The sequence below is a fragment of the Dermacentor silvarum genome, chromosome 8 (assembly GCF_013339745.2).
Source record: "Dermacentor silvarum isolate Dsil-2018 chromosome 8, BIME_Dsil_1.4, whole genome shotgun sequence".
Taxonomy (NCBI): domain Eukaryota; kingdom Metazoa; phylum Arthropoda; class Arachnida; order Ixodida; family Ixodidae; genus Dermacentor; species Dermacentor silvarum.
The window spans coordinates 136,971,904-136,998,635 of NC_051161.1; the positions used below are offsets into that span (position 1 = coordinate 136,971,904).

Consider the following 26,732-nt stretch of genomic DNA (forward strand, 5'->3'; position numbering starts at 1 on the left):
CGAAGAACGCAGCCACCTGCTTTTTTCTTTTTCTTTTTTTTAATATAAGCAAATTCTTGGTACGTGGCAAAACCACGACATGATTATGAGGCACCCGGTTTAGTTTTTGCCACCTGGGGTTCTTCAACGCGAACCTAAAAAGAAGTACACGAGTCTTTTTCCATTTCGTTCCCATTGAATTCCGCGACCTGGATTGAGACCGCGAGCTCCCGAATTAGCAGCGCGCAACGCCGTATCCACGATACAGGCACTAATTAGGCTACCGCGCAGGATTTCTTTCTTTTTTTTATTTTTTGAAGTATCGACTGGAAAAAAAATTCCACGTACGGCTTACGGCCAAAGATAAGCATATAGAATGGCTAACTAAAACCGTTTTCGGCGCGCGAGGTCCGGCTGCGATAAATTTATGACCCCGTACCAATTACTCCACATTCTGTTACGCGAGAAAGGCGGCAACTTGATTGGAATGTTGCACTGCAGTTTACTTTTTTTTATCTATACCAATGTGTCCCGTAAATCTAAGTACAAGGCGCGCGATGGGGCAGATATGCTTTACTTGTTTGAAGCGGCAAGCAGGAAGGTTACATATGTTACAATTGCTTCGTCTGCTTTTCGCAAAACCTACTGATAGAAAACTATATACGCAACAATACACACGAGAGATACATGCTGCTTGAAGGACGAGAAAAATATTTTTTTTCTCCAAAGGGAACCGTACAATAATATAGTAGAATGAAAACCGACACTGCGGCCGCAATGCACGCGCAATCACCGAGCGGCATTAGAAAATAATAAAAAAATAAAGAAGAGAAAGGAAAAGAATTTATTCTTAAGGCATAAATACATGTCATATGCATTTATGAACCCCATTTGATCGGTCTGAACGCAAATACCAGCGCTTGAAGTAGTACGAATGACCCTGCCGAGCAGTATCGCCAGCAGTTTCCAACGGCGCGACCTTGATGCGGCCCAATCCACTTCGACCGCAGCGCCGCCCCAATATTTTTCCACCTCGGGCGCCTCACTTCAAAGCATGCGCCGCCCCAGCCGCTCGTCCCACTCGACCATAATCTAGTACACTCTAATCGTGCTGCGGGCGGTGCGCTGGCCCAACTGCTGTCAGACGTTCTACGGCACTTGAGGCCGGTTCGCCGTCGGTACATTTGCCGCTAGCGTGGACGTGCCTTAACCGGAAATGGACAGCGCGTTGGCGATGACGTATGTCACGTGCTATTTGGAGGAGCACTCGGCGAGGAGGAGACACCAGCCGACGAGGAGATTAGCGAAGAGCGAAACGAGCGAGGGCAGTGTTTCGATCATCAAACGCGTGTAACTCCGTTATTACGGCACCATTTCGAAAAATTCTCGTGGCTACGTGTTCGTTGTAGACTCGTGCACAACTGCAACACCACAACTAAATTTCGACCTCTGGGTGGTTTAGGGGCCCTTTAATATTTTTCGGATTCATTTCAATACTCAGCTTTCTTGCCTCTCTGATGAGTGCTTTCAACCATATATGGGGCTTGAAAGATTCCGAAACTCTGCATGTAAACTCCGTTAACGAGGCGGTGCAAAACAGTGCATGCAATAACTCTAAGCTGCAAGCCCACAAAAACAATGTACACATCAATTTTTGACGCGACAAAAGAATTGTGTTTCCACTAAATCTTCGGACACTTCGATTACAAGCAACCAGGCAGCAGGGCACTGGTCGTACAGGACTCAGCGCTTCAAATGCGATACTCGGAGCGCATGGCTGCTGGAGCTTTTCGAGCCAATATTGTCGGCGCTGGGGAGACCGCGCTGACTGATTGTGGCATACGATGAAAGTGAGAGCCTTTATGCCGCATGGTGACTTCATTTGGCTTCGTATGATCACGCAGCACTCACCAGTGGCGCAAAAAGCACCAGCCGCCATGCAGTCTGATAATTACGTTTCAATTGCTGAGCACAGTACATGCACGGGATGTGGCTGATTGTTCAGTAAATGCACAACTGTGCCATGGAACTTTGCATGCCGTGTAAAATTGGTATCAGTAATTGCTTCAAGGCACTGTACCTGCAGACCTATCTATCTAGAAAAAAAAGCTATTTGCGCTTGAAGGTTGTTGTGGAATGGTTGTCATGGCAACAATGTCTGTAAATGAGTTGTCTGAAACGGGATGTCTGGACACTAGGAATGGTTTTAGATGTGCATGAAGACAATTGAAATTGCATGCCTGGAGCAACTGTTCCCATCAGCGTGAAATGCATCAGAAAAAGTGGCCTACAATGCACTAAGAACAGTAAATTGGGCATCTGTACAACAGCTCACAATGGCCACTTCCAGCCAAAGATTATAATGCATGTTCGTTCATGCTTGAGAGGCATGAGAAAAAGATACGAAGAAAATGGAGAACACAGCCAACACGGCAACAAAAGGGGCTTTTTTTTCCCGCGTGTGAAGAGTCCCACAGAGCTCAAAAAGTCGTGGTGATGCGAGCTTGAAGTGGTCTTGAAGCAGAAGTCGAGACACCGTCCGTCTCGTCGGGAAGCTGTTGCGGCGATTAGAAAGCGACCCTCCCAACGCCTTCGGACTTGAAAAAACGCAGATGCCTTTATGAAGAGGACGCCACGTCCGACAACTCCTCCTTCTCTGCCCCCTAGGCAGGGCGGAGTCGAGCCTAACTCTGAAAACAAGGTCGTGCCGGAAAACACCAAAACTGAAGCCTGGCCCCCGCTACCAAAGCTACAGCCGTAGCCACAGCCGATACCACAGCTTGAGCCACAGTTGAAGCCACAGTCGAAACCACAACCATGGCGATAGCCAAATCCACAGTTGAAGGCACAGCCGGAGCCACAACCGATGCCACAGCCGATGCCATAGCCGGAGCCACAGTCGCATCAAAGGATACAGCGCATCGCAGTAGAATCCACAGCGCCGACTGCCCATAAATTGCCTGAAGAAGACGGGCAAGTGGTTGTGTTGCTTCCGTACCTCATAAATACCCTCTGTATAAGCTTAAGCAAGTTGCATACTCCGTCAGCGCGAAGTGCAGTGCAAGTGCTGGATGCTCTTAACCCCGTGCTTGGAAGTCTCGAGTAAGCCCGAGGGCTCACCCGCAGCCTCCTGTTCTCGCAACGCTACTGGTCCTTGGTTCATCCCAGATGTCTTCAATGCACATCACCAGCTATGGACTTGAGTTTGGTGTGACGGCGTTTCGCTGCACACACAGTGCTCACTCTGTGCCTCTTTCTATTCCCCTTTTCCTTACCCCCCGTGTAGGGTAGCAAACTGGACGCTCGTCTGGTTGACCTCCCTACCTTTCCTCTCTTTGCTATCTCTCTCTCTATCTGCTATCGCAATCGTTGCTTCGCCTTTTGGGCGAAAGTGCGACATTTATTTTTGTGCACACGTACGCGAATACATTTCAATCTGCGCGTAGGCCAAGTAATCAGAAAATCATTTCGAAGTTATGTGACTAGCACTCGCGACAAAAATCACGTAGTTGACACCTACTACCATGGCCGAAGCAAGTCGGAAACAGGGTTTTTGCGCGCACTCAGACACGCCTACTCCCGAACAAAGTTGGTGCGCATACAGTTAACCACGATAACAGGTGCACGGTCGTATCAGCTTAACAAATTTATCACTGTAAATATTGGAGTCTACAGGGTAAAAGCAAGCGTCGGGTTGCTACATTCATTGTTTTTAAACCAGTAAGCTAACAAACGATAAGATTGCATTGCAGACGGAACGAAAAAAAAAGATTACTCGCCATACCGGCCCCAAGGTAAATATACCTGGTAGCGAAGCTTCCATAGAAGCCCATACGTTCAAAACATGGTTGCTTACCGGCGGTTCATGGGGCTTAGCGCCATCTGTTTGAGGAGGGAACACTTCCGGTGGAAGAAAAATAATTTGACGTCATATCTGTCAAAAACAGAAGTGACGTCATTTTGTTCTCATAGGCGCGAAATTTGTTTTTGGAGGCCTGCCATTAGAGCTGTATATTCAAATGCCCCGCCATTCGCCTTCATGGGCGTTCCGAGTTTTCAGCGCGAAAAGCGATGCCGGAAAAGATCAGCCGTACGGGTGTCGAAATCGCGTCGCTGCACAGAACATACTTTCTTTGGAGGCCGACGAACACTTTGGGCGTAGATTGCGTAGACTGCTCGTTCTTTCGTCGGACGCCAAGCCCGTCGGCCAGCGCTGTTGCACGAAAACAACTAAAGTAAGGAAGTATCTGACGGTCGCAACTCACTACTTTTGACTGTACAGGTTAAGAGACAATAAAACTACCCGCGTCACCTAATTCAGACAAACGTCGACATGCAACACAACACATATGAGGAGAGCGTATTGTAACAGGTGAACTTGACGAGCGCGCCTTTCCACGCACTCCAAGAGTTGCATGGCATTGCAAGTGATAGCGGCGTCAACGCCCGCCGCTATCGATGGGCGCTCTCACGGTGGGCCCTGAAAAAAGGCATATATTGATAATGATCTAGTAAAATACAGTTGTATCTTTTCTCGCCATGCATATATAAAATGAATTAGGAATTTTATTTTCGTTGAATGAATCTAACTGCGTCTCGCTTTAATTTAAAAACGCTTTTTTTCTTTCCCAGTGTTTATTCCCTCCAAACATAGTCACGCTTCAATCGCTGCTCCCATAACTACCCTTGCTGATGTCGGTGACAATTGGTTCTGAACCGCTTTTCGCCCGAAGCTTCGCGACCGGCAAGGCCCTGCGAAAGCGCATTTCCAACGAAGCTGTGAAAACCGCCGCGACAACTGCTGATGGGGCTATAATTTATAAATACCACATCATTGCATGGTCTATGAAGTGAAAAATCCGGCGTTGACATCAGATGGTACCAAAACCCATGTGACCAAGTGGTGACGTCACGTTTGACATGATGACGAATCGTGATTACGTCATCAACTGAAACGTCGCGTGATGACATCATGACGTCAAACGTTACGTTACGTGATAACGGCATCGTCGCGTCACGATATATCGCCTGATGACGTCATGTGATGATGTCAGCACGTCAAACGGTACGTCACGCGATGACGTCTTCGTCAAGTGATGATGTGTTATGTACTTCATATGTAACATTACGCGCGGTTTATAATTTTTTTATCGTTTTATAGAGTTACAGAGTTGTAGACCTCAAACGTGACTTTTTGCAAACTTGCAACATGAAAGTATTTTGATAAAAAATGGCGGCGCAAATGAATTGAATATTCGCATTCTACAGTTACTGAGTTTAACACGGTCATCTAAATGCTACGAACCTCATTATATTGGTGCTTTAGTTGGCAAACATTACGATTTATTTGTTGGCATGCATATATATTCCTGCTGCCAAGCTAAAGCTTCTGCTAACATCGAGAGCCGAGATAACAAAAGCGATGGGATGGTTCATATAACGAAGCAGCCTTCCACAAAGGCATCAACCGGCCGTCGTAATGGCGAGGTACCCACTATTCGTTAATTACAACATCGAATTCAAAGACGAAGCAATTTTTTTTCTTCACAGCGTCAATTGGAGTACCTAGGTTATAGTATAGGTAGGTGGAGCCGAGCTTGTGCTGTCCTAATAAAGAAAACTAAAGTACCTTGTGTAGCCCCAGGTTTCCAACCCCATATTTAGGTACAACCAGAACTGTTCCCTTCGTCAGTTGACGAAGCAACTTAGCGTAAAGGGGATAGCACATGCTTCCTATGAGTGTGGTTGATTTTGAACGCCTCATTGAATTACGATAATTTCACTGTGTCCCACACAACCACGAGGCGTCGACATCTCGTTGGCTGCAAAGAAAACTGGTCTGACAATGCCAATGAAGGTTATTCGCATGAAAAGGCCCATCAACAGGGACATCGGAATTCCTCACGCAGCAGCGTACCGCACTAGAAACGATCTGTGCAACTGCGGGGGAATCAACCCGCGTGGCTTGCGTTAACCAATCGGCATTCTGGCGCGCCAGCGCAAGGCGAACAGAAGACTGTGGGTGTTTTCAGAAAAACAACCTTTCTGCTCGCCGCGTGATGTAGCGACTTCGTCAATGCGCACGCATATCGCGGTGAAACATAGGGGAGGCTGGTAATACTTAGAAGCGCGAGTGTGCGAAGCGTAACCACATCGTCTGCATTGGGGCTCGAGCGTTCCCGGCTAAGATGATAGGCGGCGATTTCGGTGGTTCGGCAGGTTCGGCGGCGGCTGACGCACTTCACCGCGGGATAGGTCCTGTTCCCGCTGGCCAACACGTCGCGGTCATGACCGTACGCGACGCACTCACTGCGTGTACCGACGAGCTTGCCGCATACGGCGTGCCCTGCGAGATCGGCCATTACTCCGTGCAAGGGGAACAGCGTGAGTATGTCGACAGTGCCGTTCAAAAGAGGTACCTGCGTACGCCGATTCCCTCGACTCCGAACTGGGATCTGAACAGCGGATACGAAAATGCACAGCGCAGAGTCAGGGAATCCATGTCACCGACGCATAACCTACTCCGTTGGATTATTCTCAACAAGGACAAAGTGGTGACGCCTTCGTCGGATGAGGAGAGACCTTCGTCGTCGCTGGAGGCGGAGCGGTGAGTATGTTGCCCGCGGTTGTGAAGCGACTACAAGTGTGCAGTATTTACCGTATATCAACCGTTCTCCATGCGTGTTGCATTGGGTTACACAGGGACGTAGCAAGAGGGGGGGGGGGGGGGGGGGGCACTCTGGAATTATGCGTCGCTCCCCCCTGCCCCCTCCGAAGTTCCTTTGTACCAGGTTTGCGCGATACCGTGGCCCCGCTTGCTGTTGGGGTAACGTAGCCACAAATTACACGTGATTCAATGCAAATATGCTCGCGGTCCTTCCGAAGAAACCATACCTGGCATGAAATAACTTGCGACAACAGCTTGCCAACCGGTCTAACGAATTCGAGCAGTTGTTTTAGGAATGTTTCCCCAATAAATGTAATTTATTCGCACACTAAACGTCGCATGTCTATCGGAGATAAGTGGGGAGTAAAATGCTTTTAAAAATGATATTTGCCTTATGTGCACGCCTTTTGTGTGATGTATTGTATCAAAACAGCACGCATTTTCTCTAGAGCTTGCCCTGAGCACACGTTTTTTTGGGGGGATGCTTACGCAATTGAGTAATTAGGATTTCTCTTTAGACGCTGCACACCGAGCAATAGGATACCTGAAACTGTAAATAACGACAAACAACAAACTATTACTAGATCAGTGACTTCTTTCAGCTACTTAGGTGTTGCCAATTTCACCTGCTTCAAGAACGTGTTTCTAGAGGTGTGCGAATAGAACTTTTTTAGACCGATTCGAATAAGGATCGAATAGTGCCAGAAGCGAGTCGAATATTGAATAGCTTAGCACGAGGTCGCGGGATCAAATCCCGGCCGCGGCGGTCGCATTTCGATACAGGCGAAATGCAAGAACGCCCGTGTGCTTGCGTTGTATAGTGCACGTTAAAGAACCCCGGGTGGTCATAATTAATCCGGAGCCCTACACTACGGCGTGCCTCATAATCAGAACTGGTTTTGGCACGCAAAACCACAGAAACAACCAGAATATCGAATACTTTTTCGAATTGCATGGCTTCGAATAATAAATAGCCGTTATAACAATTATTGTAGGCGAAAATAGGAAACAGCCGCTGACCAAGGTAATTCTTTTTTCCTTACTGAAACGTCAGTTCGGAAAAAAAGAATCACCTTGGTGGGCGTCAGTTTCCGGGTTTCGCCACTATTCTTCCCAACCAGACGAGATTTCGTCAGACCCTCGAATTCATGATCTTTACAACCCGGTATCTTTAAAGTTGGCAAGTTTATTAAAGCGAAGCTGTTATACGCTAGTTTCCAGCGGATCGCTGCGTGCGCAGACTGAGCACGTAGATCAAAAGAACGCCATAGATTTGATACAAAGGAAATGCGTATCGCCAGTGTGCCCCAGCTGCGTTTAGTAGCCAATCGGTTTGTCTCTTTGGCTGGTGACGTCACGCACTGCAAAGACACGTTATCTCAGTTGCGTTCCGGCCGTGTAATGAGTACGCCGCGTATTGTACGCCTACGAAGAACGACGGCGTGAGCAGAAGGGAGAACGCCTGCCGCCGCCTTCGCGCCCATTCCCGCTCGAGCATCGTCAGAAGAACCATGGCCGTCTACCATAGCGACCATAGGCGGACAGTTTTCATTTTCCCGGGGGAGGGGGGCCCGACCAGCGTGCCTAAGCGATCATATATAGTTCAATTTCATAACCTGAGTCCCCTCGTACCACAAAGAGGAGAGACTCGCGTCTCTCGGATGAGCCATGCGAAAAGCCGATTAAGTTATTCACGTTAGGGAGATATGTGTGTTTTGTGCCTATAAGTCGCACAACTACACATAAATGAAAACAGCCATGTAACGATTTGTGAAAGTTTTAGTATACAAAGACAGTCAAGAAATGTTTTCCTGACTAAAGGTCAGTGGAAAAGATAAGACATAACATATATAAAACATACACAACATATAACAATTTCTGTACACAACTTATGACTACAATTATTAGCATACAACAACGTGACTCCATGACGCAATACTTTATTTACTTGTCAAAGCATGCCCTATGCCACTGGTTTCATTTATTTCCCGGCGGCGGAATAAATGATTATAGAGTAATAAATTATCAGGCGCAGAAATACACAGTCATATTAACAAATAAATAAATAAGACACAACGATATCTCAACAGTGGGAAAGGGCACGAGAGGAAGTAGTAAGAGCGTGGATTGCGTTTTTGAGCAGCTAATGCAGCATATGACAAATAAATATTAATAAGGAAAAAGCACAGCATAGACTGGGAAGCTTTAGAAATAGCGCAACGAAGCGTCTTTGCGTACCCAAAGGGCCTCACCCTACTTGCCCTGTCATGCACCCCGTTTTCGTTCCTGGAAATAACTTTTTGCTTTGTTTTCTTAGCCAAATGGTTAGCTTTAACTTGTGAGTTGACAACTTTCTCTTTCCTATTAAAGACGTCATTTCGTTGTCTGATGGGATGGTTTCACCTTGAGGGAAAATGTTTTCATTCGGCAACTTGTTCTAGCAATGAAGTCGTCGGCAATATTATTTAAATTGATTTTGTGGGAGAGTTCTTTGTGAGTGTGCAAAATGGCCAGATGGTTCAAACGGGCTTGTCCAGTCGTCGACCGCAGGTACGTTTTCAGTCGCCGAAGACAAGAAAAAGATCTCTCGGATGTGCTTGACGAGACCGGTATGGCCAACGCAATTTTTGTTAGCTTGGCCATTTCCGGCAAAAGGTTTCGCAGGTGTTCGCCCTTCTCCCTCGAAAACATCTGCACGACGTCTTCGAATGTGTGCAATGGTGCCGATTTTTGTTGGCTTACGATGTCAATGAGCATGTCTCTGTGCAAAATCAGGCGTCCTCGTTCAAGGTCGTCACCGTAGAACTTTGTTATGTAGGCTTCGTCTTGCTTTCCTGTGGCAAACTGCTCAATGTGTGACATATGCTGCCACATCACAGGTGGATATCTGTCGCTTAACGAGGACAGTACAGTGTCAAGTATTTCGTAGTACCTCTGGCGGTACATGTCCTCCGCTGATGTGAACACGTGAGCTGAGGAACCTTCTTGATAGCGGTGTGGAGTTTTCTTTCGCCTAGCAGCTGGAACACACGGGTCCTCAACTCCTACTTTTCCTGCTTCTGCCAACACCTCCTCCCAAACCAAGGGAAAACTTTGCCTCAGTTCAGCGACGCTTGCAGTGACGGATTTCACCATTTTCTCCGTTTGGTCAAACCTGAGCGTTCTTTTTTGTAAGGCGGTATTCAGTGCTTCCATTCGTGAAAACACTTTTGTCAGAAGCGTCAACATGAAAAACGATTCAAACTTGAACAGCATCCTTAAAAATCCGCTGGCTTTCGCACCGGCCTCAGTTCGCTTTTCGGATGCTATTTCAGAGAAAAACGTTATGAGACTGCTATAATTTGAAAGAACTGATCGCAGTGATGAAGCCTTTAGCGTCCACCTTGTCGGGCAGAATTTTCGCAAGTTCACATCCTCTTCTACCTGAATCTCTTGAAAAGAAGCAACGCGCTTTGGAAAACAGGTCACGAAGTTTATCAGTTCAGTGACGGCGTAAAGAAAATCACGGCACATGTGTACTTTCCGGCCGAGGCAGTGTACATATAGCGCGCGAGGTTCCTGTTCTTGCATGAGAGCTTGTACTCCTCGGTGCTTTCCTCTCATGTTTGCCGCACCATCATAGCACTGCCCGCGGCACTTTTCAATGGGCAGATTAAATCTACAAAGAGAGAGAGAGAGAGAGAGAGAGAGAAACGAGAAGGGAAAGGTAGGGAGGTTAACCAAGGACGTGCCCGGTTGGCTACCCTACGCTTGGGGAGAGGGAAAGGGGAAGAATAGATAAGAAGCGAGAATACGAAAAAAAACACACATAAAGAGTCAGTTATTCACACAGTCAGTCGCAGAGGAAGGTCCACTGTCACAAGCGCTCATATAGTCCAGTCTCCTTCAAGAACTGAAGAAGAGCTTTTGTGGCCTTTCGCATGCAGGAATGCGTAAGCCATGGTCCCAGAATCTTTTCCTCTGACAGCACTCTGCTATCTAACATGCTGAGTTGAGTTTGAAGAATCCGTCGTTGAGCGTCAAAAGCTGGGCAATGACACAGAAGGTGCTCTAGCGTCTCATCGCAGCCGCACAAATTGCATGCCGCACTGTTAGTCATTCCTATTAGGAATGAATAGGAATTTGTAAATGCGACGCCCAACCACACGCGACACAGTAAAGTTGCTTCACCACGGGAGAGTCCAGGTGGCAGGCGAAGTCGCAATTTAGGGTCGAGAGAATGCAAGCGTGAGTTGCTGAAACCTAGTGAATTCCATCTTTGAAGTGTGATGTGGCGAGCAAGTGATTGAAGTTGCCGCGCAGCGTCCGTTCTTGAGAGTGGTATAGGCACTCGCTGATGTTTTTGATGAGCCGAGCGAGCAGCTTCATCGGCGCTGTCGTTGCCAACAATTCCGCAGTGGCTCGGCAACCACTGAAATACGATGTCGTGTCCTTTCTCAATCGCATGGTGATGAGCTTGTCTTATTTCGTACACTAGCTGTTCGTGTAACCCGTGACGTAGGGCAAACTGCAGAGTTTGTAGGGCTGCTTTCGAATCGCAGAAAATGGCCCAGCGATTTGGTGGTTGCTGGAGCACGTAATGGATTGCACCTTGAAGAGCCGCAAGTTCTGCTGCTGTCGACGTGGTGTTGTGAGAGTACTTAAATTGCAAAGAGACGGCGTCCGATGGAACCACCACTGCTCCGGTTGAACTGTTGGAATTAGTGGAACCGTCCGTGTAAATATGTATTCGGTCAAGATAAGACTCGTGTAGGCAAAGCAGGGACAACTGCTTCAGGGCTAAGGGTGACAGGTCTGATTTCTTAGCAATCCCAGGAACTGAGAGGCACACGCGAATTTAAAAAAATTTAATTTTAATTTAATTTAATTTAATTTAATTAATTTAATGTAATTTAATTTAATTTAATTTTAATTTAATTTTAATTTAAATCTACAAAGAATGTCAATATAGCCAAGAGCCTCGTCGCTGTGGTGTCTGTCGTGTTGAAAAACCCACAGAACAGCTCCTCTACTTCCAGGCTTTCTGTGACCACCCGAAAATAAACTGGAAGTTGTTCTTTGACAGAAATGTCTGCTGTCTCGTCCATAATGACAGCGTAGTGCTCTGCCGCACGAACTTCGTCTGTGAGTGAACGAAGGATGTCATGTGCCATGAGTTCCACCATCTCGTTTAAAATCTGGTGAGAAATCCATTTGTATTTTGTTCTTAAAAGCCACGATCGCAATGAAGGAATATCATTAGCCCGGAGTTCCAGCAGCTGCCTCAAATTACTCTCTGTGTCTTCGTGGCCACGTATTGCTAAGCCTTGGGTCGACAGGTACAGTAGTGACGACAGTGTTGCTAGGAGAGCCTGTCGGGCGTCGTCCATTTCTTTCGCCTTTCCCTTGGCGCAAACATATGCCACATTCGCGCTGCCTTTTGCAGCTACGACGGCATTACATGCCTCCTTATGAAAATTAGACCTCTCATGGGATTTAAATCTGTCAATTGCCTTTTTCCCAGTTTGAGAAACCATTTTTCACAAATGCCAGGTAAGAATCCTTGTCTTGGCAAGTGTTAGGGAGCGGGAGTTTCATCTCTGATGCTGTGCAACAGGTCTCGCAAAACGCCTTGTCACTGTGGACATTGTAAGATAACCACTTGTAGGTACTTTTCCAGGTGGGCTGGAAGCGCCGCCCTTGTTTTTCTGTAGATGGTGCATCAGAAACCTCGCCGATGGATCGAATTTTGGAAGGACCGGCTTCTGCAGTGCACTCAGAGCTTGGTGTGCTAGTGTCATCAGCGCGCGGTGGAGCTTCAGCGACTGAACTGGAAATGCTGGATGAGGGACGGCTCTCCTCGCAGTCTTCACCGGGGGCTTTCCGTTTCCTGATCAGATATTTTTCCATTGCTTTTGAACAGTCTGCAAGGGAAATGAATCACATTCTGAATAGACGTTCGCATAAACATACAAAGTTTGGTATAATATTCATATTCAGAGTTGGTCAAGCGCGTAGAAACCCTGCTCAATTTTTAAAAAGACAAAAGAATTTTGACCATTTCGTGAAGCATGAAGAATTATCCCGCGGTAAAAAACCCAAACTTTCACACACACACACACACACACACACACACACGCACGCACGCACGCACGCACGCACGCACGCACGCACGCACGCACGCACGCGCACACGCACACGCACACGCACACACGCACACACGCACACACGCACACACGCACACGCACACACGCACACGCACACACGCACACGCACACACGCACACACGCACACGCACACACGCACACGCACACACGCACACGCACACACGCACACACACGCACACACACACACGCGCACACACACACACACACACACACACACACACACACACAAAGGATTTGCCAAGTCTGAATGACGGCGCCACCTGTGGAAATGAGCTGGAAAAATTTTCGGCTACCCATAATATCATTTAGTGCGCGCTGCAATAAAGGTATGCGTCTTCTTGAAATTAGAAATACATTTCTTCAGAATATGGGCCGACCAGCATGCGAATAATTTTATACCCTCACGTGGCAACGAATATGGGACGATCAACCTACATTTGTCTACAACCTATACGCGAATACACATGGCTTACGTACTATCACTATGAAAATAACTGCGAACAGCGGAGCGCGTGGCCGAAGCATAACAAGCCTGAAGGTATAGGGCGCGCCGTCCAGTTATCACCATTGACAGGCGCGCACGTCTGGTTTGATCGTGCTGTGCGATGATGCACCCCCTATACTGCGATATTTTTGTTCGCGCTGTCCAATTTGCGATGTCATCATTACTGCGCCGTCAACTTTTCTCTTTTTGAAATAAAAGAGAAGCAGAACACAAACAAAAATATCACAGTATAATCACCGGTCGCGAATAACCAGACACTTGTGATCTCTGCAGCTACATTATTATTGCCAGCAAACAAAAAAAAAAAAAATGTCACAGTTTCGCCCTAAGGGCGAAGCAATGAATGCGATAGCAACACAGCAATGTCATACGAAGTAAGGTGAGCGGCTTTGGTAGCAATATGAATTGTAGTAAACATGAGCTGATTAAGTAAGCAGGTGTGCTGCGGCGTAAGTAGACCGACATGAAGAGAGACTCGATGACCACGAGAAGGCGCGTGTGAAACGGTGGTGTTGATGAGAAGCGCTTCCCGTGGGCAGCGCGTGCGAAGGGACACACCTGTAGCGCTGCACTGCCGATCCGGGCAGCATTGCGTGTGTAGCATGCGTTGGAAAATGTGGCCCGACTTTTACGAACTTAATGAATAAGCGTGGTGTGAGCGCGCACAAACACGAAGAGATCACACTGAATGACAGCAGACAACGACTGTCAAAACGCTGGCAGCAAGCATACGCCGCAGCGGGCGAAGGTACGTGCGGTCTAACGCTTCAACAGAAACTGAACGGCGAATGCACTTAAAGGTCAGAGCCGTGTGGAGATAAGAGACGGTGCGAGCGAGCGACGAGCGCGGTTGTTGGCAGAGAAGTGCGCCCCCCCCCCCCCCCCCCCCCTTGCTCCCTCCGGCGCTGGCTTCCTGCTTCCTTGCTTGCGCGTGGGAGATTGAGTGCGTTCGCTCTCCGTGATAGCGCGCGTCTCCGCACGCTTCCTCTCGGGCATACGGCGCGCGGCGAAGATTTTATCTATAGGGAACCTCACGGCGACGGCGACGGCGACGACGACGCCGACGGCAGAAATCCGGTTCAAGTGTCCATATAATTGCTATCGCAATAATATAAAGCAGATAAGACGTTTCACGTAAAAAGGAGATGCAGGCGCTACATTTGTGAACTACATCCACATGTCATGCTATTTTAATTCTTTGAGCGCACTGATGCACGACGGTGGCATAAGATAACATGCTCTATCTCCTGTTCCTAGTGCCTCAAAGTGCCACCGGGCCATGATTGCCCCGTTAGATCTCTCACAGGCGTGCAGACGGTGCAGTTACTTTGTTTACAGGCGCCGTGACACCGCGGTACATTAAACCGCAGTCGGCGCGTTTCTTTTACTGAGAGCCGCGAAAACGAATTGTTTCGATGAGCGATGCGCCAAGCGAATATGCAGCTTGCTTTTTCTTACGCCTGAGTGTCTACCCACTTTCGTTGCGGGCGCTCGTATGCGCGTTTTAACTTTCGTCATGGCAATGTGTGCTGGCTTCACTGCGAAGGAGCTCGGGCTCATAATTTGACACAGGAATGACTTTTCGGGCGCGGGAGCGGCATGAGGACGCTGAACAAAGTGTCACACGTTAAAGAACTACCACAAAGGTGCAGATCACGGCTGTTGTGAAAATAGAAATAAGTTGTGTGGCTGTTAGCATGTTTGTGAATGCGTTGTGCAGTATGACCATACATTTTGGAATACATTATTCAAACTACATACAAAGCCATTTTGTCAATCTATTGCCACTTGAGCAAACTGTTGCTACTTTTAAAGGCTGTTCTCTCAATTTCTTAAACTGGAATAATAGATCTGCCACTGGGAACCAATTTTGCGAGAACGAATAATCCTCAAAGGCCGATTCTCTACGCGATCAAGCATTCCGCGCCTACACGATCCTTAAATAAACACAGTAGTTGTCTTACACAGTAATTGCCTTACACAATCAAAACCACGCACGTTCACTTTTCACTTGTTCCTGAAGGTTCCCTCACTGCCTCCTCGGCTCGTATTAGCACCTGATAAGTTTTGCCAACTGAATACCTCGTACATGCCTTATTGTAGGAGCACTCTCTCTGTAAGACTGCCGTCCTGGTACAGAACGGCTCAGAACTATGCGATAGCTCCCACTTTTTCCTTTTATTAAAACTTACCGCCACGCAATGTTCACAAAGACGCACCCCTCCATTAGAACGAGATCGAACAATTTTCCGAATCAGTCAGCGCCGACCACTTTTGGTCACTCTGGGTGGCTTAAGCGCGGGCACTTGCGCTCCTGCTGACGTGGTAGCCGACTTTGACGCCGCAAGATGCGCAAGGCTGCCATAAAGAACCATGTACGATCGCGAGCGTATAGTATTATAGTTAACGCAAGTCAAAGTATCATGACGATGCACTTCACATTGCTTTCGTGCTGACAACGCTTACTGCGACAGTGAACCTCTACTAAAGAGGTCGAGTATTCGAAGGGGTATGCGTTAATAATGGTAGACTTCACTCACCTGTTCGTGCCGATCAGGTCGCAGACGTCAGTTGTCAACTTGTCTGCATGGGCAGGCACTCGCTTAATTTCACAAGTGAGACGAGTGAGGCGCATCCAAAGGGCCTCGACACGATGGTACTACCTGGTTGAAAAACCAGCGAGCTTTTTAAAGTCCTCTACATTTCCAAAGTTGTGCGCATGAAAACCACAACGGACACAATGGCGCTTCGCTTGGTTCTCCTATCTCGGATTCTCCACCTGCTCAAACGCGAAGGTGCCTCCTGCTAATGCTCACAAAACATCGCTATAGACGGCGCAGTGGCAGCGCGCTAAGCTTAGGGTTCTTACAAGGATCAGAGGAGAAGGCAGCGGCGCATGCGCAGAGTACAAGACTTGAACGCGCGGTCACTTTATCGATAAAGCGTGCGCTTTGAAAAAAAAAAAAAGGGGGGGGGGGGTACAAGCGCGGCGCGTATCAGCTAGTTTGTAGTGATTGCGGCTGTCCGTGCGCCTGGGGAGTACTACATACGCGGGTCGCGCGCTTTGTTTTGGCGTTAATCTGCACGTGGTATCTTGAAAGCGATCCGCAGACGGCTAGTACCTTTGTACGCGCTGTGTTTTTGCCGCTCAGTTTCCGTTGAAGCGATAGACAGTACGAAGATCACTGCTTGCTGCTGCTGGTGCCGCACTTTCATACGCCAGCGTTTTGACGGTTAGTGTCAGAGGTCATCGAGTGTGCTGTGTTCATGTTTGCTTGGGCGCGCTGACAACACGCTTGATAATTCAGTTAGTAAGCAAATGTTTGCAAGTTTATACGGCCGATAAAACTGCTATCCTTACTTCATATAGCTGTCTACTAATTTTCTATTGCAATCGATGCTTCGCCGTTCGGGCGACGCTGCGCCTCTTTCTTTTTTTCTTCTTTTTACGTTTAGTGCGAGTATAAGCGCTGCTGCGCATGGCGGCTATTGATTCTGATTGCGAGTGAATCCGGCTTAGCCTCACTTCGGTTACTGAGTAAATTATTTTTATTTATGACCGCTGCAGGCATGTGGGGATGTTTCCATCCCTAATAAATGTTGTAAATTATTAGAACAGTTTTTGGTTGGGTTTTTTTCGTGAGTCGTTAGCATTGCCTACTGGAAACAGTAGCAATACTCAGAGACACGACATTCATGTGCATTTCACACGCCGCTGATAAAGGACTCTGCTGAAGGGGCCACTGAAGACTGCAGGTTTTTCTTTTTTAGGGTCAAAAAAAGCACGGAAAGCAATTTGAAGAGAGGTGAACATTCTTCTTCTTTTGGGGGTTTTACGTGCCAAAACCAGTTCTGATTATGAGACACGCCGTAGTGGAAGGCTCCGGATTAATTTTGATCACCTGGAGTTGTTTAACGTGCAGTAAAACGCAAGCACACGGGCGTTTTTGCATTTTGCCTCCATCGAAATACGGCCGCCGCGGCCGGGATTCGATCCCGCGATCTCGTGTTCAGCAGCGCAACGCCTTAGCTTACTGAGCCACCGCGGCGGGTGAGAAGTGATCATCATCATCATCATTATCATCATAATCATCATCAGCCTATATTTTATGTCCACTGCAGGACGAAGGCCTCTCCCTGAGATCTCCAATTATCCCTGTATTCCAAGCGTATTCCAACTTGCAGGCGCAAGTAGGAATACGCTAGCGCAAGGCAGGGGTAATTGGAGGTGAACATAGAGCAACGTATTCATTCTCCAGGCATAACCTATCCTTACAATTAGAAATAATTGTTACTTGGCTAAATCCTTCTCTTTAAAAAAAATGTAACAAACTTATTCCTATATATATTTAAATATATTTTAAATATATATAGGAATATAAATAAATACATATTATTATAAATGTAAAATTTAAATATATAAATATATTTAATATATATTTAAATATATTGTATGTGTGTGTGTATAGTGTTCACAGTCGAAATTTAAAAAAAAAACGTTGAAGTGTGAAAAAATGCCTATGAGGTAGCCGCCGCTGGCGCTTCTAATGCGCTTGTAGTCCTATGGTCAGGTTTGCAGAAATAAAGCGAAAGTGTGAATGTAAAGCCGTGCACGTCCGCGCTGATGCAGTAAGCTTGCAGCCACAATAAAATTTTTAGTGAAACGTTGAGGCACCTCTAAAGAAACCGCAAATGATGTGGGCAACAGAACTCTGGTGATGACACTTTGGCGAGAAATAGGGGGGGGAGGGGAAGGGGCTCGAGCCCCAGCCCCCCCCCCCCCCCCCCCCGTAGTAGGCGCCTATGATAGCGACCAGAAAGCTATAGTCACCTTAGTGACAAAATAATGAAGACGGTAGATGATGACAATTCATGCGGTATGTGTCTTTATTTAAATCGATATAGGTTATCATATATACAGCTCCGCTGGTCATCTACCTTCGCAGAGTGCAATGTCCCTGAGTTTTTTTCATTACATGGCACGTTATGAAGCGTTGTTCATTAAAAGCACAAATGTAGAATGAGGAGCAAATAATTAGTTTTTTTTTCATGCACACGGCTCTTCAGAGAGTGCGAATTATAGCTGTACAGCGTGTAAAGTACGGCTACCTGAGCGACATAGCCTTCTCTACAATGCAAGCTCTCATGCTTTATGTCATGCTATGCCTGCATAAGTGAAAATTTACCGTACTTTTGCGCCAATTTTATGTTTATTTGGGCAAAGTTGGCATTTCGACGTGTTCGAAAAATATTCGCATTGAAAAATAGTGACTATTCGATTCGAAGACCGAACCGAATAGGACACAATTTGATTCGCTATTCGAAAGTTTCAAATATTCGCACGCCCCTACGTGTTCGTATAAACTTGCGAGAAGCAATCATCCCTCTCGCATCCTTTCACCATCACAAGGATTGCAACGGAAGGAGCTGAGAACAACGTGCGATACACTTTCGCAAATATTATGAATTTTCCTACAAATTCACGCAACATTCGTAAAATCGTAAAACGCGTTCAAATTGGTAAACATTACGAAAAATTCGGGACTGTTAGCAGATGTGCGAAAAGTGCCCGCTCACGGCGGAGTGGCGTGCATTTGTGCTATCTCAAGCCTGAGGTGCAAAGCCGGCGCGCATCGCACGCGAGCTTAGCCTGCTGATTCCAGAAAAGCATTGCACATCCTGGCTACAGCTCGGGGGCGAAGCTGAGTGTGATGAGTTTGCATCTACGCCAAGCGAAAAAGCGTTCGCTCGCCGCCCACACGCTGCAACAGCTGAAAGCCGCCCTTCTGTACGGCTCGCTCGGCGCTCCGTCTATAAACGTGCACATTTTCGGCTATCTCTGAGTCACCGCAACAGGTATCCGACTTCACCGGCTACTGCCTTGTACACCTGAACAAGGCAGGAATACGAAGGACTATATCTGCGCTTTTACAGGCCTATGCTGTCCGTTACTCCATGATGCAATGGTGTTGGTGAAACATACACGTTACCCATAGGAGTTATTATAGCGTTACAGAATTGAAAAGAAAAATCCTAGATGCTTACACAGAATGTGTATACTGTAGTAATGAAATGCGTAGCGATTTTAGCACTGGTATTATTTTGAGTTATTTTTTATATAAAACTCGTATGCCACAGCTGGTCGCACAGCGTGGAAGAAGTTTCTAAATGAACGGTTTATTTTCACAATCGAGACATTTTTGATCACTGCACAAAAAGATCAAGATAATACTTTTCAATAACCTACTGCAATGTTTCGGCGAGATAAGGATTATTTGTATCATATATGATACCGCATGTATCATTTTGAGGAAGCGGGAGGTTTGTCTGCTCGTAAGTCAGTAAAATGTGTGACAAAATGTGTTCACTGGCAACGCTCGTTCTTAATTATTTGTTCAGAACGGGTAAGAAAATGAAAATGCCAGCAGTGTTTACGATTAGGATAGTCAGACGCCTTCCACATTCCAGGAAATAATACAGCAGCAATAAATATCTCTGGGAAGTTAGAGAAACAAGATATTTTATCCGGCTTTTGGGACTCTTAAGAACTATGTACAGCAAAAAGTAATATAAAACAAGAATCCGTAAGTCATTCGGTTTAGAATGTATTTGTAATGAAGGATATTTAATCAAGAATGATGTGAATGAAATTTTAATACTTGTAAGAGCGTGCTGTCAAGAATAAACCCCATGCATTTATCAAATGAAACGTTGTGCAATATGTGTAAAGGCACCTTTTTCAGTGCTTCTGAGATTATTTTGCAAGTTGGACACCTTATCACTTCGCTAAGGCTAAAATGGAGCACCGAATCAAAGTATTGTTTATATTTATTCGAGAAATTTGCGAGCGCCGTGAGCAGCGCCCAGTTGATATTCGCGTAAGAGAACGCTCCAAATTGGAAGATAAGGTACACTATGCACACTTTTTCTGTTTATTGTATTTATGCACTTACATCGTTAAATAACATATAAAAAAGAAAAGTGTTAAAACCGGGCGCCCATTTGACCATCGAGGTAGCGTGGGCTTGGCCCAAGGCCTGGAGCTTGACCAGCAGCGAGGGGCCCAGGAAAAAACGCGAGACAAGCTTCGTGACGGAGAGCGACACGAACGCTCTAGCTTGTGCCGAAGGCCGTAGGCAGCAGTGTTGCTCAGTCAGACGAGGCGGCGTCGCCCAAAGCTAGAGAAATTGTAGCCCAAATGTAGCCAAACACGAAGAGGAAAAAAAAATTTCTGGCGATATATAGCCATTATTATTTGTAGGTTTATTTCTGTATACATTTTCATAGTCGACTACGGCGCCCGCTACGTGCTGGTGCACGTTCCGAAGGACCTTAATACAGTTTTTCCATTTCCAATCCTTTTTTGCATGACCCACCGTAACAAAATGTACGTGATACCTGCGCGCGCTTGCAGACTTTGCAGTACGCCATCTCACAGGTGTCGCTTATGTGTGAACTTGATGGTGCAATCCCGTCTATAAACAAGAAAAAGTCACGTTTAGCACAAGGTGTACTGTTCACCTAAGATAGGATTTGATCTTATATACATATAATATGGTATGTGGCGGCTAAATATGACGAACACTGTTTTTCTAGCTCCTGCGTTACGCGAACGCGTGAATTTCCCTCATTTTATTGATTCCCTCATTACTGAAAATTACTTACCAAATTTCGAAGTGCTTGCGCAATTGCGAAGGACCGCATGTCAAATTGTGAATCACATCCGAAAGCATCATTTTCAGTTGTTTCCAGCTCGCTACACATCTCTGATAGTATTTTTTCCGCGTTTCAGTATTGCGCTAGAAAACCAATATAACGGTCGCATTCTTTGAATTGAATTGAATTAAACTTTATTGACGTGAAACTATTTACAAAAAATGAAATTGCAATAATGCATCCGAATCCCTAGCCAGTGGTTAGTTGGGATTCATTCAAGTATAATTATGAAAAAGAGCATGTCACATAGCGAAACAATAATGATACAAACAAAAATATTTTACTACCATTATAATACTTAAATAAAACTAATTATAACATGATTATCACGCTGCAATACAATTTAAAACCTTTCCTGCATTTATATAAGTTTCACAACATTAGCGTACATATTGTTAGAATTGTACAATCAACAGTTTCAGGTATATAATAAGCATAACACATTGTAAGAGAGATTATGCACAAATACAATAACGTACAACACAAGTATACATGGTAGTCAATTGAAAATGGTTACTCGTTCTTAAAAAAGAAAAGAAAAACATTTTTTTTGGGGGGGTTCATAGCAGGTAATTTATTAAGTGGATATATATTACCTAGAAAATGTATTTTCAATGCTAAGGAGAAATTTCTACTCTGTTTCATTTCTAGTTGAAGGTTATTCCACATGGCGACTCCATTAGCTGCAAGTTTTCTATTACCGTAAACATTTTTTGTTTTCTGAGTAAGGCCTTTTACTTTTTTACGGCTTTCGTAGCGAGAACATAAAAATTGTGATGAGCAGACTGGATAGCTGGTGCTAATACTAGCTTGAACCATTAGTGCAGTTCTATAATCAATCAGAATGGTGAACGGCATGATGTTTAGGCTTCGGAAGAGTGGTAGCGTATGTGCAGTATAGTCTGAATTCGTAATAAAGCGTATTGCTCTTTTCTGGAGTATAATAACTGGTTCTAGGTATGTGCGGTATGTGTGACCCCAGGTAACTAAACAGTAATTTAAATGGCTATGAAATATACTGAAATAAATTATTCGTAATGGGGGGGTCGGTATGTCAAATATGTTTCGGCATTTGGGCAAGAGAAAACAAGCTTTGCGGAGTTTCTTGCAGACTTCGTCGATATGAGGTTTCCAGTTAAAAAATTCATCAAGCATAACGCCTAGGTATTTTATTGAATTCACTCGTTCTAGCGCAGAATTATTTAGTGTAAGTGTACGTGAGTGTTCTTGCAGAAGTTTGCGCGGTGAATTAAAAACAATATACTTGGTTTTCTGTGTATTTAACGTTAGTTTGTTTGAAGAGAACCGTTTGTGGATATGGTTAAGCTCTGAATTCGCACAAATAAGGGTATGGTCCAGAGAGTCTTGGGCACATATGAGAGCTGTATCGTCAGCGTACATAAATATTGAAAAGTTTTTTACTACGCACGGAAGGTCGTTAATGTACAATGAAAAAAATATTGGCCTAAGAACTGAGCCTTGGGGTATGCCTACAGTTGTTTCAAGGAACCCGGACCTGGTATCAGCTACTTGCACTGCCTGCTTACGGTTTTCAATATAACTTTTAAAGAATTCTAGGCACATTCCACGAAAGCCATAGCATTCCAGTTTGTTTAAAATATGCTGTGGTTGACAGTATCAAAAGCTTTTTTAATGTCAAGAAATATACCTACAACTGTTCTGTTGTTATTTAAGTTGAAGTTAATAAGTTCAGATAAGGACAAGACGGCTGTATCAGTTGACCTTCCCTTTCTAAACCCATGTTGACAGGGCGTAAGAATGCTTTGGCCTTCTAGGAAAGACATGATTCGTTTGACTATCAGTTTTTCGAATACAATATTTATGGTACTTAGGATGGAGATAGGACGCTAGTTTTCTGGGATGTTTTTATCACCAGCCTTGTGAATCGGTATTATCTTAGATACTTAAGAAGGTCCGGATACGTAGATGTATAAAATGATAAGTTAAATATTTTTTCTAGAGGTACACAAAGGATATCGATGCATTCCTTGAGGGCCAAAGAAGGTATGTTGTCACAACCGACTGAAAATTTCACTGGCATAGCACTGACTACAGTTACAATTTCACTAGCTGTTATATCTGCAAATTTAAATGTATTAGGAATGCGAGGAGGGTATGTAATGTATTGTTCGTTGATAGCCGTAGCCATTAGCCGAGAACCTACGTTGCAAAAATAGGTATTAAACGTCAAAACGGAGGGTGCTCACTGATACTCCGAGAGCGCCGAAGTCTGGCATGCTGTAAGAGTTTGCAGGTAGTCTAAGAACAGAGTTTATAATACGCCATGTGATTCGTGAGTTACCCGAAATTTTAATTATTAGGTTTGTGTAGTATGCTTTCTTTCTTCTTAATTTGTTCTAAAATGTATTTATTCATCCATGGGCAAATTGGTGTTTTGTAATATCTCTTGTCATGAGTTTCTGTGGACCGCATTATTGCCTCACTTAAGGTTTTGTTTAGTTTAGAATAAAGGGGATTCACAACTGGAACAGATAATTCAGCGGACTGTAAAGGTTCTAATGAACGAATGAATTCAGTGCCCTGCAGACGTTCCCGAAGAGCAGGAAAGATAATGCGACCATGATTGCTCCGAGACTTAATGTGCTGGACCTCTGTGACTGGAAACAAAATTACAGTTGGGGAGTGATCACTTATGGTTGCGTCATAAATAGCACACCAACTGCCTTCAGTGTCAAAATTGCATAAAATATGGTCGATACAAGAAGACGATTTTGGCGTAACACGCGTTGGTGCAGAAATAACATTATCAAAGCCGCATGATGACATCATGTGATAGTAGTCTGAATGACAGTCTTTTAAGGTATCTATGTTGAAGTCCCCGCAAATCACTGTTTTTTGGTTGAGCGCATTTACATGCTCTAATAACCACTCAAAATGATACATGAAGGCTGATAGCTTTTGATTGGGGGCGCGATAAACCACTAAAATAACCTCATTTTTACATTTGGCGACAATAATCTCAAGCTCTGATGAATACGATTTTGAGTAATCGGAGAGAAGGATACAAGGTATATCAGATTTTACAAATAAGGCCACGCCGCCACCTCTATTGGAGGTGTGTCTTGTAGTTGAAAAGAAATTGTAACCAGGAATACTAAAAGTTTCATCCTGTTTTAGCCTAGTTTCTGAAACTGCTATGTAATTAAACACAAAGGGATGCGAAGATAGTAGAGTATAGAAATGGTCCATGTGTTTACGGATGCTGCTAAGATTACAATGTCTGAGGCTATGGCAAGAATTAGCTTCTACAAACCGACTGGCTGACTGTATGAGGACATTCATTTTAGACAAACCTTCTTGATTCAGCAAATGAGAGATAGGTCGCTTTCACAGCGAATGTGAATGACATTGGAGATTTCAGCTTTTCTAGCAAGAACTTTTTCGTTTGAGAACCAGACAAATTTCCCATTTTTTTCACGCTTCTTCGAGATTGCCTTCCCCTACAAAACCTTGTTCTCGGGACATAGATGCTCATTTACATATACAATTCCATCGCCCTCAAATCCAAAATCTGCTGGGGTTATTTTCTTCTTTTTGACCACTTGAAGAATCTGGTTGCGGGTTGAGCGTGAGCGACATTTCGCAACAACATTTGGTTTTGTTTTGTCTTTCGAGGGCACTCTATGAACGACATCAAGCTCATCCGGAGATGGTGGTACTGCGAACTTTTCAGCAAATAATGTAATACTGTTAGTCAGGTGTTCATCTTTCTTTAGTGGGAGTCCCTTGATTTCAAGGTTTTGCTGTCTGCTGTACTGTTTTAGGTCTATTATTTCACTGCGTGCTGCATCAAGGCCTTCACGCAGTGCTGCATTGTCTTTCTTTAGGGTTGCGTTATCTTTTCTTAGCGTCTCCAGGGTTTCTTTAGTTTCTCAAAGTGGCTATTCATAAACTGGACTGTTTGATTGATCTCTTGCATCTTGAAGCGCCCGCGCCTCACGTGTGCGCATCAGCAGCGCCATCACTAGGGGCTTCAAAGTACTTCGTCCGTGACCTCCACTACCTCAACGTACGCCCGTCGGCGTGATCGCGGATGTCGCGGGTCGCCCTCAGGCGCACAGCTGACAATACAGCGTCGTGTGGATGCTTGTTCGTAGCACCAACTAACAAATAAATCGCTGTCTTGTCACTTTGCCTCCCTCGCCATATAATGCACTCAGAATAATTTTTTTTCCATGTCGAGAACGCTGCTTTCGCGCGTTCACTTAGCACCCTTGTTCGCGCTCTGCTTTATGGCGTTCGAAAGGAGAAAGCTTAAGGCGTAGCGAACTCGAAACAATTGGGCATGATGCTTCCGAATGTGATGCACAACCTGACATGGGCGAAATGCGAAAACACCCGTGTGCTTAGATTTAGGTGCACGTTAAAGAACCCCAGGTGGTCCAAATTTCCGGAGTCCCCCACTACGGCGTGCCTTATAATCAAATCGTGGTTTTGGCACGTAAAACCCCATAATCTAATCTACAACCTGACATGGGATCTTGGGCAATTGCGCAAGTAATTAGCAATGCCCATTTGCTCGAATTACGTGCGCAACGTGCGTTTGCACAAGACAGACTTTGTCTCATCGTGCTTTCGCGCTATCTTGTTTCCTAGTCTTAATTTTTCAGTTAGCTTGATCCGGGTTAGCTGGGACACACTTTACATAGTTTCCATTTACATCAACACGGCCGCCATCTTGGGTCCCTAGCACGTCCAGAACATTGTAAGCCATATATAAGTAACTAACACCAGCACCCACATTTGAGCATGGGGTCCCAACCTATCGAAATGAATTTCAAATGTAAGCATGAAAAAATAAACGGATCTAGCAGGAAAAGGAAAATGGCGGTGAACCTAACTGTGAGAAACTTCGAGCAGGTCGAAAGCTGTGCCCGGCGCGATACTCCACCCAGAAGCCATGCCATCACACTGGAACATGTTATCTACCTGTGCTTCCCTTCTTTCATGCCTGCGCCACGATCGCCTTATCCTATTTTATTGCTCTCCCTTTCTGAGCATAGCCGTGTTAGTACAGTGTATTGTGAAACACCCTATAATCGCAGGCTCACTCCGATGCCCGAGGATCGGGTGCTTGATGACTGAAACCGCTAAGATGAAGCTGAGACGATGTTGCTGGTGCAAATGTTAAGCGCGGTGACGCGTTGTGTAACTCTGAGTGCATCAAAGATCAAACCCACTAGCCCACATTACGGCACAGAGACAAGGGGGCCATTTCGCGCACGCCCCCACGCACAGACGTGCTGCCGGCTCCTTTGCCTAGAGCAGCCGTGTATACCGCCTTTCGTTGAACCATGCATGGCTTGGATAAGTGTGTCTATACGTACGTACTCACAAAAAGGGGCTGCGAACGCTGTTTCGGCAGCCGTCATCGGGTCTTTGCGGTTGGAGAAAGAACAAATTTTTAGGCATCAATATATTGTCGCAGAGGTGGTGGCGTGGAGCAGAAGTAGAATACTCGGCTTCAAATCTGAAGGTCGTAAGTTCGAATCCTGCTCCAGTCCACTACATTTTCAGGCATGGAGTGGTGCCTGACACCGGCAAGAAAAAAAAATGTCACAGTTTCGCCCTAAGGGCGAAGCAATGAATGCGATAGCAACACAGCAATGTCATACGAAGTAAGGTGAGCGGCTTTGGTAGCAATATGAATTGTAGTAAACATGAGCTGATTAAGTAA

General features: G+C 45.5%; 1 protein-coding gene across 2 annotated transcripts in view; it reads left to right on the forward strand.

Moving 5' to 3' along the window:
- The first annotated feature begins 5,963 nt into the window (after positions 1–5,963).
- The window catches only part of LOC125947386 (decapping and exoribonuclease protein-like), a 105,362-nt gene continuing 84,593 nt past the window's right edge, over positions 5,964–26,732 (forward strand). For both annotated transcript variants that reach the window (XM_049672028.1, XM_049672029.1), the window contains exon 1: positions 5,964–6,586. In XM_049672028.1, the coding sequence (XP_049527985.1) occupies positions 6,168–6,586 (419 nt within the window). In that variant the 5' untranslated portion in view covers positions 5,964–6,167. The remainder of the gene's footprint in view (positions 6,587–26,732) is intronic.